Genomic DNA, 14,780 nt, shown 5'->3' with positions numbered 1-14,780 from the left:
TTCATTCAAAACTATCAACCAACGAATGCAAACAACTGAGTGGCTCATTCAAACGGTCAGGTCATCTTAGGGCTATAAAAGAAGCATTTTTGCAAAAAGCAAAATACAATTTAATTACAAACAAAACAATGAGAAGTAAAAGAGATAATCATATTCATCTGCATTCTGCATTACTAAAATGTAATAACTGACTGACCGTTGAAAACACCTTTGTAAAGGTCTAATAGATTTTTAGCAGTGGAGATGGTTTGTAGTGGGAACCAAGGACTCAGTACAATCTATGCTGTCAGGGAGCAATGGCCACCAAGAGTACAATGTTTATAAGTGCCTTCATTCATAGTACTATACTGCCAGGTCATGTGGTACCTTCTCTACTTCCTGGTTGTGACAAATGTAGTACAAGATAGGCCGAGGTTTCTTTCCTTGAGAAATTTTAAAACTACTTTACACAGGCTTTTTTAAGGACACCTAAAGAGGAAATTACAAAAAAAGTTAGATACATACCCCAGTAGGCTTTCCTGTAGCCCACCGATCCAGTGTAGGGTCCCTGTAAATCTATTAGACTTGCACCAGTAGAATAGGTCTCTTCTGGTCACAAACGGTTTTCAACTAGGACAACCATTCTAAACATGAGTGATGGGCATTACGAGGATGCAGGAAGCCTCTGAACCACCCAGAAGCATCAAAATACTGAGGTAAGTATCTCATTTTTGGGAGATTTTTAGACTTCAGGTGTGCTTAAATATTCTGGTTTAATCTTATGAGCTCTGTGTAACGAAAATATTCCACAAGACATACAGCTTCTTAGGTTTTTATGAAGACACTAATGATAAGTAACTTACCTCAGATAAACCAGAAACCTCTCCTTTCTCTAGAGGTTTGGTAATGGATGGTGTATAGATCTTTGAGTCAGACAATGGTTTTCCCTTCATGTAATGTTTTCCTGTTTCATATATCACTACTTCTACCATCTTTCCCATGAAAGCTGAGTCTTTGGGGACAAGAACCTTTAAAAAATACAGAAACAACACCTCAGAAAATAAAATAAAACATAATATAGAAGGAAAAGCATTGATCTGTGCAAACAGAATAAAGAATACATGATTTAAAAGCTAACATTATCTGGTCACTAGTGATGGTTAATGAGATACAGTGCAGATTATGCAAACATGGTATACAAACGTATACAGCTTCAAAATAGACCAATCAAATTTCATGTTGGCAGGATTGTACTGGTATATTTTTAAGCTGCATACATTTGCATATTCATGCATAAGCTCAGAATGATTTATTTATCTCATTGACCATCCCTACCAGTCACCATATTTTGATAGAAAAATTGAAGATTCATAGATTATTTTGGGGCTCCATTTTATCTTAATCCATACCTGGGCCTGTTTCAAGGGTCTGACTTAGAAGTCACTGAAGGATACCAGAGCTGAACAATATACTAAAAACCTGGGGGGAGGGGGGGGGGGCAATAATGTACACGGTGCAGTCCTCATGCCCACTGTTCATCCCTGGCCCCCTCCTTTATACCTTAATTCCTCCATGGCAGCTGAGTCCAGGTTGCCGGAGTCAAGCTGTACTGCGCAGACACGCGCTGCCAGGAGCCCTCCGCACGTGTGCATGACGACACAATGATGTAATTGTGCCATCATGCACATGCACAGAGTGCTCCTGGCATGCGCACTACCACCCAACTATGGGAATCTGGACTCAGCTTCCACAGAGGAATTAAGGTATAAAGGAGGGGGGTGGAGAATGAGGGAGTGGTGGGCATGAGGACTGCATCTTATACATGCCTGCTCCCCCCCCCCCCCCCCCCCCGTTTTTAGTATAGCATTTGTCTCTGGTATCCTTTAAAAAATAAATAAATAATTAAGACAACACTGTTTTGTTCTCGCATGCCAGGCATTCATTAATGCTACACTTAATTTGTAAAATTAGAAACATCACATGGTTGATAAGGTATACACTGCACATTAAACTGGACTTATAAGGGGAAAAACTATATCTGCATGTATTTTAGCCTATATCGTAAGGCAGAGTTTCCCAACCCTGTCCTCTAGGCACACCAACAGTACAAGTTTTGCAGAAAATCACAAACATGCACAGGTGAGGTACTTAGTGTCTCAGCAGAGCTGATTAACTACCTGTGTGGATTTCCACAAAACATGCACTGTTGGTGGGCCTTGAGGACAGGGTTGGGGAACACTGTTGGAAGGTACCTCCACACAGTTCTAGTTATGATGTCATGATGCTATTGCAGTAAATAAAGAATCATATGCTAGTGTATCTGAACAATGCATAGTCAAAAGCTATGATTTTGTTATATGTTAAAAATTACCTGCTCATAGAAACGATTATGGGCAACAAAATACTGGTGGTCAAAAGACTCTTCTGTTACTAAAACTTGCTGCTTTTCACCAATCTGCAAAACAAGAAAAATTGGCATAGGTTATTCTGCAAAAAGCCATCATCTCAGAAGTGGTTAAGTAATGAGTATTCAGTAAACTTTCTGACAAGACTGCTGTGTTTCTTAGTGACTACATAGTTTTAACTTTTTTATAATCTGTTTTGTGGCACAGTAATTAATCAGTAATAGCCGAGTGTGCTCTGCCTGACTACTATCTCTGACCACTGTGATAAATGGTTATCAAAAACTGGTGGTCAAGCTACAGAATTAATAAAGCATTATAACGACATATAGCACAATGTAATACATGATTCAGGATACCCAATTTTACATGAATTCTCCTGGTTTCAGCATCAAAGTGTGTTTTAGCTCACTTTGGAAGAAAAGACAAACATTCCACAGTGATGAACCTTACCAGCAGTAAAGATGTACCTACCTGTGATAAATTTAAGAGTGTAAATCGGGGTGAGGAAAGATTTTACAAACATGGACTACATAATTTATAAATATTGTAGAACAATCATCAATTTTATTCATTAAGATATATTCAGCAACGTTCCAACTTAAAGGAACCCTGAGATGAAGTGATGTGCAATATTTATACTTACCTGGGGCTTCCTCCATCCCTGAGGGCTCCCTCACCAACCTCCTAGGTGGTCCATTCTCCTTCAGTCTTCATGTGCATGCCTGCATCACACTCCTGTCACCAGGAGCTTCCTATGCTGGCAATGGCAGCGAAAGGCCGACCCTCAAAAGCGCAGTAAAGCCCAACTGGTGTGACTGGGACCCAATTACCGGCAAAGATTGAAGAAGAACAAAGCCACCTGGGAGGATGGTGAAGGAGCACACGGGGTTGGAGGAAGCCACCAAGTAAATATAAATAGTGCACATTACTTCATCTCAGGTACACTTTAGCTGGACCTGTGGATCACTGTAAGCATAACTAGTGGTAAGTCTGCATACAGTGCATCCTTACCACAGGTTCTGACAAGCGTACATTTAACATGGCCACAGCAAAATTTTGGTGCAGGGTGAAGACGCAAGACAGCATTCTGATTACGGCCTATGGCAGTACCTAAATGATTGGCGCTGTGCCAAAATTAGTTGATTCGTCTGATGATGCTTTTCTTAGGTTCTTTAATTATGCCAAATATCATCAAAAATATAAAGGTCAAAGAGCAGCATTGCCCAGTGCATAGAATAGGCACAAAAGTTCTTAGAGAACATACTTTTTAGATCTAGATACATTGGTGCAGCATTAACTTTACAGCTTAGACTAGAGAAGGCTACAGAAAGTCAAATCACAGATTTATTTGAGTATCCAGACCATAACATGAGATCAGGTTTTTACAGTGTTTAAGCCCAGAAGCCATCCATATTGCATCTACTGTCTAAGCACGTACAAAAGTATTCAATGAAACCATACAATACCTTTTATAGCGGCTGGAAAGTATGATGTTTCATATGGGGGAATATAACACAATCCATAGTCTTGAACCTTAGAATTCTCAACTGGCTTGTGTTTCCCATTAATAAATATCTATAAACTTTTACACACCATTGCTAAATAGATTTTCATAAAATGAGCCAAATATTGGCTAGAATCATTCTCAAAGATATGTAAATAGTGAAATATAAAGAAACGTGTCCAAAGTACACCACTAAAAATGAATCCATTCCCAGAACCAAAATTAATACATCACAAATGAGGCAACATTTTACTTAACAGCAATAATTAATTTAGTAGCATTGTTTTGTTCAGGAAAATATTTTAATTTTGTTCTGGATAGGGTGGAAAGAATTTGCCTTTTTTATATTACTTTGTGCCCCCATAAAGGAATAAAACAAGTTGATACAGCAATGCATTGTTTCGGTCCAAGTGCACTCTGAAAACTGGAGAACACAAGAATTGTAATGTAAAGATCACCAGTCTTTATAAAAAGGCCCCTAAAATAACACTTCCTTCTGTAAGTTGGAGTTACTTATAAAAGTAAACTTATCCTTTAATGTATCCATGACTCTATGAGCACCAATTTTGATTTAGAAAGCCACACAAAGTCTTACCCTTTACACCTCTTGAACCTTATTTTTATCTATCAATGACCTGTAGTATATACAAACACCGACTCGAGGCTAGGGACGAGCGCATGGATTTTACGGAATTCTGAATTTTGTAATGTAAATTCCGAAACGGTGGTCAATTTTACATTCCTGTAATGCACAAATTGTTTTTGCATAAAAGAGCGAAAAATGTCTGCTGAGCATGCTCAAGAGTCATTCCTGTGAAAATTGTATGTGAATGAATGTGATGTAAATTCGAGCAAAATTAACATACCGTAAACATGCTTTTGCAAATTTGCAGTAGCCATAAACTTCTGTTTAGTGCAAAATATATTCACAATAAATTACAATTTCACAATGCAAACTTGAAACCCGTGGAAATTTCAGAATTTGTTAGGAGTTCCGTGCAAACTTTTCAGAATTTTGTTGGATTCAGAAGTGGGAAGTTTTGACTATCCCTACTGGGGGGACAGAGGTAAAGCAGCTAATATTGTACTGGAAGCTTTGCTTAATGCTTAGCCATCAGAATAATGAAAGAAGACTGTTGGTTGGTTTCTGCTGGATGCAGTACATCATGCAAAATCTTCTATGTCTTATTAAATAATACATAAAGACCAATGTTGACTTTATGAAATTGAAATCATATACAGTGTTCACTACACAAACCATTCAGGTCACTACGTTGTGGTCTTCCTACACCACCTTAAGATAAACAGATTTTTGAGGATGGTGAGGTGCACAGTTTGGGCAGAGAGAAAAAAACATTTGGTTTGCCTGAGAGGTAAAAGTAGCCATGTATGTAAGATTGAAACAACCATCCCTAAATAGCAATGGTCCCCCAAAACTATTTTTCCATCAACAGACAATGCTATTGGAACATCTTTGCCTAGACAGTTTAAAGGCAATACACACCATCAACAAGGCATTTACACTATTAACATCTGCATAATGAGTCACTCTGGACTGGGGGATACTGAATAAATGCACTTAACAGAATCTTGGCATTTCTTTCACCTCATGAGAATTTGATAAGTGTGATTAAAAATCTTCTAGTAAACAAAAGTGTGTAACTTAAGCTACCTATAATTTTCTTTGTATACATTATGGCCAGGATAAATGAGAACCTTGATAGAAACATAAATGATATGGTATGCAGGATGTTACATAGTTGAGTTAAAAATAAAAAAAATGCTACTAGCATACCCTTAGGGCTCTTTCACATTAGGGCAGACTTTGTGCGTTAACGCAAACGGCAGCCGTTTGCGTTAACCAAGGTAAGATGAAAGTCCATAGACTTTCATTTTACCTTTCACACTCGACGCTGCGTTTCGATGCGTTGCGGTTCCGACGCACCCAGGCGTAGTTTTTCCTCCAATGCAACTGCGAGCCGGCGTTTTCCGTCGGGTTTAATTACCAGCTACCGAGGCTGATTGCGTCGCACCGCAGATACCCGACGACACGTCGCAGGCAGACAACGCGTGCAGGAGAACGGCTCCTGTTCGCGTTGTCTGATGTGAAAGAGCCCTAAGTCTAACCTGCACCCTTAAAGGGATACTGTAGGGGGAGGGGGGTCGGGGGAAAATGAGTTGAAGTTACCCGGGGCTTATAATGGTCCCCCGCAGACATCCTGTGCCCATGCAGCCACTCACCGATGTTCCGGCCCCGCCTCTGGTTCACTTCTGGAATTTCAGACTTTAAAGTCTGAAAACCACTGCGCCTGCGTTGCCGTGTCCTCGCTTCCCCTGATGTCACCAGGAGCGTGCTGCGCAGGCACAGACCATACTGGACCAATTAGCCCTAAAAGGGAAAACAATTCCTTCCCAACTCCAGATGGCAATCAGATAAAATTCCTGGTTCAACAGTGCCAGGATTTACCTAGTAATTATAGCCATGGATGTCCTTGAATGCAAGGAAAGCATCCAAACCCCCTTTAAAGTAGACCTGAACTCAGAACTTCCTGTCAGCTCTAAAATATAAGCAACAACATAACAACCTTTAAAGAAAAACATTTCTTTGTTACAGCTGATACAAATCCTACAATAAATCTACAGTGATTCTACTTCCTGCTTTCATGGAAGCAGAGAATTGTTAACATCCTGTGTTTACTAATAAGATCTCTGCCATGGTAGTCAGGTGACACAGCTGAGGGATCAAATTACAACTTGTGATTAGACACAGATGAGGGGGAGTTAGACAGGCTAAACTCTCTAAACACACACAGTGTGCCTTTCTCTATGTTTTCCTTCTGTCCTGTGCAAGAGTCCAGGTCCATTTTAACCAAAGATATAGAATTTGCCATAACAACCCATGGTAAGATATTCCACATTTTAACTGTGTATTGGAATAATCTATACTAACAGTCAGTTGTGAGCTCGAGATTCTCACATATATTACTGTACTTACTGCAATTTAGTGAGACTGTAAAAAGAATATGCTAAGCTTTATTAGAAAGTGAATTACCGTAAATGCTATTTATTTTTCACCCACACTGCTATGTCTACGGGCCTGTCGTATACAGCAGACATGTAAATACCGTGCTTCTAAGCATTTAAAAAAATAATATGTTGACAGCCGCAGCATCCTAGAAGTCACCTTGGTAAACTGCTTCTTGCTGTGCTAGATATGTTCTACCATATGTAACGTCTCTTGATGGTGCCCCAGTGCCATAAGGAAAGTCACTTTTAGATTTAATTTAAACGAGATCTCCATTAATACAGCACATTAGCATGTAAGAGGAATAAAATTTTAAACGCTACGGACGATTTCATCACTTTTTCAAACTGACAGCCTTATATAATAAGACATATTTCACTGCTAGGTCACAAAGATCAGTGATTGCTATTGAAGGTTCATTCACTACTTTCTGCTTGGCTCTGTTCCCAGAACCTAGGCACCAAAAATACATTAGCAAAGTATCTCAAATGTGAGAATGCCAAGATGACACGGGTACAAATTGGTGTTAGGAGACCTTTATCATCCATTAGAACCATATTCCTTGAAAATTCCATGCAATTATGTAGGAAATGCTAAAGGTTGAACTTTAGACTGTTTATAAAGACATCACTATAGGTATGATGATTGCCTTCACTAGCTTTCCAGATTCATGGACAATTACTCAACATGCCCATATGCTCTATACCACAGCGTGGTGGCCAGAAGCCAGTATTAATACATCAGACTGGCTGGACAGGAAATGGCTAGAGATACACAACACAAATCATTATTTAGAAATCATTTTGAATATTGTGATGCAGAAGCAGGCTTCAATTATCTTGCCTACAATTAAGAAGGCTGTTTTGCAACTGCAGTTTGCAAAAAAAATAAAAAAATGGAAGCAGGGATCTGAAGCCTTAAATATATATGTACTCTACAGCATTATTTTCGTAGAGGACCTATGGTTAGCTAACTGCAGCTGAAGAGAAGCTATAAGTCAACTTTATGTAAAGTATCTACTGTGGTTGCTGCGGGTAGGTGGATTGGAAGATTGACCCTATTTATTTATCATATTGGAATTGTAGCGCTCCAATTTTTTTAACAGTTATGACAAGTCCTCAGAATTTCTGAATTTTGTTTCCAGATCTACTTAAAGCAAGACTCCACTTTTATTGAAATTTGCTACAAACCTTTATCAATGATTCCAAAGCGGGTTTTAGACCTAGGAAAACCAGGCAGATGCCTAGGGTGACATGTGGGAGATGGCACCACAGAGCTTTTCTTAACACTAGGGCCCATATTCAATTCACTTTTTCACCTGAGTTTTCACCTAGGTGATAATTTTTCAACATCTATTTAAAACAACTTTTCATCATTTTGCTATTGAAAAAAGTACACAAAAATAGTTGAAAAATTACTATCAAAATTATTTTAAGCATGTTCTTGCTTGTTGGTGGTTTTAAATACATTTTATTGACAAGTTTGAAAATATCAGCTAGGAGAAAACTGAAGAGAAAAAGCGAGTCGCATAAGGGCCTATGTGTTTTATGGAAATCTTATGTGCTACTGAAAGTTCCTTTAAGAAAATTATGGAATGGCAATTTTAACACCTAAATGGATGCTGCTGATTAGAATAAGGCCCAGTGCACACCAAAACCGCTAGCAGATCTGCAATACGCTAGCGGTTTTGGGAGCTGATTTCAGAGCGATTCTAGGTATGTTTAGAGAGGTTTTCTAAACATACCTAGCGGTTTTGGGTGCGTTTTTGTGTAGCAGATTACACATATTGTTACAGTAAAAGCTGTTACTGAACAGCTTCTGTAACAAAAATGCCTGGCAAACCGCTCTGAAGTAGCATTTTTCAGAGCGGTTTGCGTTTTTCCTATACTTTACATTGAGGACGAAACGCTTCCAAAAACCGCAAACGCGCAGCAGGAGGCGCGTTTGGGGCTTGGCAAAAACCTCAAACCGCCGGTGTGCACCATCCCATTGCAATACATTAGCCAAGCGTTTTTCCAGGGGGATGCGGCCGGCGGATCGCTCCAAAAACCGCTCGGTGTGCACTAGGCCTTACATAGTATAACTGAATAGTATAACAATGATATGGCAGGTGCTTTTAACGTGCTGATTTAGCACACAGCCAACCCAGTACATAAACTGGTGCCGATGGTCAACATAGCATTACCAGCAGTGATCAGTTGAACTATGGGATTGTACATGCTCTTTAAAGACACGTGACCTTAGAGGGATAAGATGGATATGGAGGTTGCCATATTAATTTCCATTTAAACAGTGAACATTGTCTGTCTTGCTGATCACCTCCTTTTAAAACTTTTAGTCATAAACCCTGAACATGCATTTGCCTCCTGCTTGTTTCAAGTATGGGATTCAGACACTACTGGTGCATGAAAGATCAACTGCAAACTGGTATTATTTAAAAGGATATAAATATAGCAGCTAACATATCCCTCTCTGGTCAGTAGTCCTTTAACCTCTAGGCGACCCCGTCACACCGTTCGGCATAAAAGTTCTTGGGGCAGAGTTTGCAGAGGATTGCGCACGCTGATGCGCGCGCATCCCCGCTTCAATGACGGAGCTCCGCTCCTCCATCAGCCTCCCAGCGGCAATTGCCGCTAGGAAACTGTTAGATAGCGAAACCACCGTCTATTTACTTAGTACAGCACTGCGATCTACAGCATCGCTGTACTTGGGACAGCCGTGTGACATGACTGTCCCCCTGCGGGAGACAGGAGTGATCGGCTGTCATAGGCTGATATCTATGACAACTGAACACAGTGATTGGCTGGTGGAGGAAGGGAGGGAGGGAGGGAGGGAGGGAGGGAGGGAGGGAGGGAGGGACGGGGACAAAAATAAATAAAAAATAGTAAAATTTAATAGAAAAATAAAGAAATAAATATTTACTTAAAAAAAAAATAAACATTGGAGGAGTTATTGGGCCCCATCAACAGAGAGCTGTGTTGGTGGGGAGAAAAGGGGGGGGGGGGGGGCTGAAATCACTTGTGTGCTGAGTTGTGCGGCCCTGCAGCGATGCATAAAGCTAGTGGCCCAATTTGAGAAAAATGGCCTGGTATTTAGGGGGGTTTAACACTGCGGTCCTCAAGTGGTTAATATACCAATTACGCTTCAAAATTTTTCAGATATCTCTTTGTGTAGTGTTCACAAGTCTAATTAACAAATTCTTATTTCTCACCCCAGAAGTAAATCTGAAGCCACACTCTAAAGACTGAAGGCCATGATAGGCTACCAGTCAGCTGGGAGGTGTGGCTTAAGTTGTCAGAGGAATCATGCTTTGAAGGGAGCACTAATGTGTCTGCCCAATCTTTAAGCTGCCGCATTTCCTCTGCCACAGTTAAGGTGGCCACACACCATACAATTTTTTAAATATCTGTTCAATTTAAGAATTGCAATCAATTTTTCTGACTGATTGTAACATTTCAAAAATATGACCAATGTACCACACACATATGTTCAATTTTTTCCTCAATTATGATAAAAATGATTGGAAACTCAGAGAAAATTGCTAGGGTGTTTATATTAATAAATTAACAATCCAACACACACTATACAATCTTTAGCAGAGATTGAAGAGAAATATCTGGCATTCCGGATCGATTTAAATCGAAAAAAACGGGAAATCCGATCGGATTTTTCAGTCGAATGAAAAAAAAGCTTTCGATTTTTTCGAGAGATACGATCGTTTTTATCGAATTACTGTAAAATCGGATCATTTTATTGTATCGTGTGTGGCCACCTTTAGACGTGTACAAAAATCCATGGGTATGCCTAGTATACTGCACAGCAAGTGCTCTGGATGTTTACATTTTTAAATCACTAGGTTCCAACTAGTGTGAAGTTGGTAATTTTATGACACTAATTCATGTCAAACGCCATGGACAACCATTCCATCCATCAATGATGGCCACACAGACTGAAACAGCTTTAAAGGAAATCTGAGGTGTGTGTGTGTGTGTGTGTGTGTGTGTGTGTGTGTGTGTGTGTGTGTGTGTGTGTGTGTGTGTGTGTGTGTGTGTGTGTGTGTGTGTGTGTGTGTGTGTGTGTAGGTGTGTGTGTGTGTAGGTGTGTGTGTGTGTAGGTGTGTGTAGGTGTGTGTGTGTGTGTGTGTGTTGGTGTGTGTGGGTAGGTGTGTGTAGGTGTATGTGTAGGTGTATGTGTAGGTGTGTGTGTAGGTGTAGGTGTGTGTGTAGGTGTGTAGGTGTAGGTGTGTAGGTGTAGGTGTGTGTGTGTGTAGGTGTGTGTGTGTAAGTTTGTGTGTGTGTGTAGGTGTGTGTGTGTGTGTGTGTGTAGGTGTGTGTGTGTGTAGGTGTGTGTGTGTGTATGTGTAGGTGTGTAGGTGTGTGTAGGTGTGTAGGTGTGTGTGCAGGTGTGTGTGCAGGTGTGTGTGTAGGTGTGTGTGTAGGTGTGTGTGTGTATGTGTAGGTGTGTGTGTGTGTGTGTAGTTGTGTGTGTGTAGGTGTGTGTGTGTAGGTGTGTGTGTGTGTGTAGGTGTGTGTGTGTGTGTGTGTGTGTGTGTGTGTGTGTGTGTGTGTGTGTGTGTGTGTGTGTAGGTGTGTGTGTGTAGGTGTGTGTGTGTGTGTAGGTGTGTGTGTGTGTGTAGGTGTGTGTGTGTGTGTAGGTGTGTAGGTGTGTGTGTGTGTGTGTGTGTGTGTGTGTGTGTGTGTGTGTGTGTGTGTGTGTGTGTGTGTTTAAATCTACTTACCTGATGAGGGGGGGGAGCTTTGCTGGAGGCGCCGCCAGGAAGCCCCGCTCACCTCATCCCCTGCTGCCGCTAAGTACTCAGACTTCCGATTAGGGCGACCAGAAAGGCGGAGAAAGGCAGAGCAGCGTGCACGCTACCCGCCCAGACCCATACACTTCATATGCAGAAGTGTTCAATGACGTCACTTCTGCATTGAAGTGTTCGGGTCCAGCGGGTCTCGCGTGAGCTGGCAGCTGCTATGCCTCTCTCTGCCTCCCTGGTACGGTCGCCCTGATCAGAGGTCTGAGTACTTAGAGGCAGCAGGGGATGAGGTGAGCGGGGCTTCCTGGCGCCGGTGAGCGGGACTTCGGGACTTGACCGGCCACGTGAAGTCAAAACGCGTTCTGGCCGGCCAAAGTCCGAAACTGAAGCCCGTTTCTCACATTGGCCGCATGAGCTGGCCACTTCGCATACTGACCGGCCCGAACCCGAAGTGGCCAGACTTCGGGTTCTGGCCGTAACATATACAATATGTCTTGGAACATCTATAGGTAATGCCCAGTGTAAGTTTCTATTTGTTATTATTATGGGTTTTTTCTTTCTTTTCTTTTTTTGTTTTGTTTTGTTCTGATTAGCTCCAGACTAAGAATACAACTATGTGTTACTTGTTTATAATACGGCCTTTCGGAGCCATTTGTTTGGCTATATGGTACGTTTTCGTTTTCGTAATCAGACAAATAGACATGATATACAATGTACAGTGGGTTGCAAAAGTATTCGGCCCCCTTGAAGTTTTCCACATTTTGTCATATTACTGCCACAAACATGAATCAATTTCATTGGAATTCCACATGAAAGACCAACACAAAGTGGTGTACACATGAGAAGTGGAATGAAATTCATACATGATTCCAAACATTTTTTTTACAAATAAATACCTGCAAAGTGGTGTGTGCATAATTATTCGGCCCCCTTTGATCTGAGTGCAGTCAGTTGCCTATAGACATTGCCTGATGAGTGCTAATGACTAAATAGAGTGCACCTGTGTGTAATCTAATGTCAGTACAAATACAGCTGCTCTGTGAGGTTGTCTAAGAGAATATTGGGAGCAACAACACCGTGAAGTCCAAAGAACACACAAGACAGGTCAGGGCTCAAGTTATTGAGAAATTTAAAGCAGGCTTGGGCTACTAAAAGATTTCCAAAGCCTTGAACATCCCACGGAGCACTGTTCTAGCGATCATTCAGAAATGGAAGGAGTATGGCACAACTGTACACCTACCAAGACAAGGCCATCTACCTAAACTCACAGGCCGAACAAGGAGAGCGCTGATCAGAAATGCAGTCAAGAGGCCCATGGTGACTCTGGACGAGCTGCAGAGATCTACAGCTCAGGTGGGAGACTCTGTCCATAGGACAACTATTAGTCATGCACTGTACAAAATTGGCCTTTATGGAAGAGTGGCAAGAAGAAAGGCATTGTTAACAGAAAGCATAAGAAGACTGCAAAAGACTTGAGACTGGGGCGGAGGTTCACCTTCCAGCAGGACAATGACCCTAAACATAAAGCCAGGGCAACAATGGAATGGTTTACGGGGATACTGTAGGGGGGTCGGGGGAAAATGAGTTGAACTTACCCGGGGCTTCTAATGGTCCCCCGCAGAGATCCTGTGTTGGCGCAGCCACTCACCGATGCTCCGGCCCCGCCTCCAGTTCACTTCTGGAATTTCTGACTTTAAAGTCAGAAAACCACTGCGCCTGCGTTGCCATGTCCTCACTCCTGCTGATGTCACCAGAAGTGTACTGCGCAGACACAGACCATACTGGGCCTGCGCTGTGCGCTCTTGGTGACATCAGCGGGATCGAGGACACGGCAATGCAGGAGCAGTGGTTTTCAGACTTTAAAGTCTGAAATTCCAGAAGTGAACCTGAGGCGGGGCCGGAGCATCGGTGAGTGGCTGCGCCAACACAGGATGTCTGCGGGGGACCGTTAAAAGCCCCGGGTAAGTTCAACTCATTTTCCCTTGACCTCCCTACAGTATCCCTTTAAAACAAAACATATCTATGTGTTAGAATGTCCCAGTCCAAGTCCAGATCTAAATCCAATCGAGAATCTGTGGCAAGATCTGAAAACTGCTGTTCACAAACGCTGTCCATCTAATCTGACTGAGCTGGAGCTGTTTTGCAAAGAAGAATGGGCAAGGATTTCATTCTCTAGATGTGCAAAGCTGGTAGAGACATACCCTAAAAGACTGGCAGCTGTAATTGCAGCAAAAGGTGGTTCTACAAAGTATTGACTCAGGTGGACGAATAATTACGCACACCCCACTTTGCAGTTATTTATTTGTAAAAAATGTTTGGAATGATGTATGATTTTCGATCCACTTCTCACGTGTACACCACTTTGTATTGGTCTTTCACGTGGACTTCCAATAAAATTGATGCATGTTTGTGGCAGTAATGTGACAAAATGTGGAAAACTTCAAGGGGGCCGAATACTTTTGCAACCCACTGTATTTTATTTTCTATTGTTTTTTCAATAGTCTACTTTCTTCTGAGATACTAAGGTTACTACAATTCGTGGATGGACCTGTTATGTTGCTATGTTTGATATATATTTGCCTATGTCAATTGTCTTTTGTATCTTTCTGCAATAAAAATAATTATATAAAAAAAAAATGTACTTACCTGGAGCTTCCTCCATACCCTAGCAATATATCAGGACACCGGCTGTAGTTCCGCCACTTCCAGGGTGCTGCTGTCCCCTCCGAAAAATCCCAAACCACCGCTGTGATCGCGGGTACTGCGTGGGTACGTCCATGTCTTCCCACGAGAACGCATTCTGTGGCCGAGAGCATTATGTGCTTGCGCAGTTCACAAAGGCTTAAACTGTGCAAGTGCAGAACACTCCCGGCGACATGCCCGTGCATATGCATCAACCTGCGACTACAACTTTGGAGACCGTGGCACCCTGGAGGGTAGCAGGACCACAGCAGGGCCCCTGATTGACTGCTAGGGGCTGAAAGAAACCTCCGGTTAGTAAATCCACCCCCCCCCACCCCGGATATCCTTTAAAGCGGACCCAAACTAAACATTTTTTTTAACTCAAAATATTTAGTTGCACCACTCTGATACATACAAAGATAAATA

General features: G+C 41.7%; 1 protein-coding gene across 3 annotated transcripts in view; it reads right to left on the bottom strand.

Annotated features, from left to right (window-relative positions):
- The window catches only part of CDKAL1 (CDK5 regulatory subunit associated protein 1 like 1), a 1,042,481-nt gene that overhangs the window by 82,958 nt on the left and 944,743 nt on the right, over positions 1–14,780 (bottom strand). For all 3 annotated transcript variants that reach the window (XM_068236967.1, XM_068236968.1, XM_068236969.1), the window contains exons 13-14: positions 2,351–2,434; positions 843–1,007 (exon numbers count right to left, since the gene is read on the bottom strand). In XM_068236967.1, the coding sequence (XP_068093068.1) occupies positions 843–1,007; positions 2,351–2,434 (249 nt within the window). The remainder of the gene's footprint in view (positions 1–842; positions 1,008–2,350; positions 2,435–14,780) is intronic.

Source organism: Hyperolius riggenbachi, chromosome 5, assembly GCF_040937935.1.
Source record: "Hyperolius riggenbachi isolate aHypRig1 chromosome 5, aHypRig1.pri, whole genome shotgun sequence".
Taxonomy (NCBI): domain Eukaryota; kingdom Metazoa; phylum Chordata; class Amphibia; order Anura; family Hyperoliidae; genus Hyperolius; species Hyperolius riggenbachi.
This window is presented reverse-complemented; position numbering and strand designations above follow the sequence as displayed.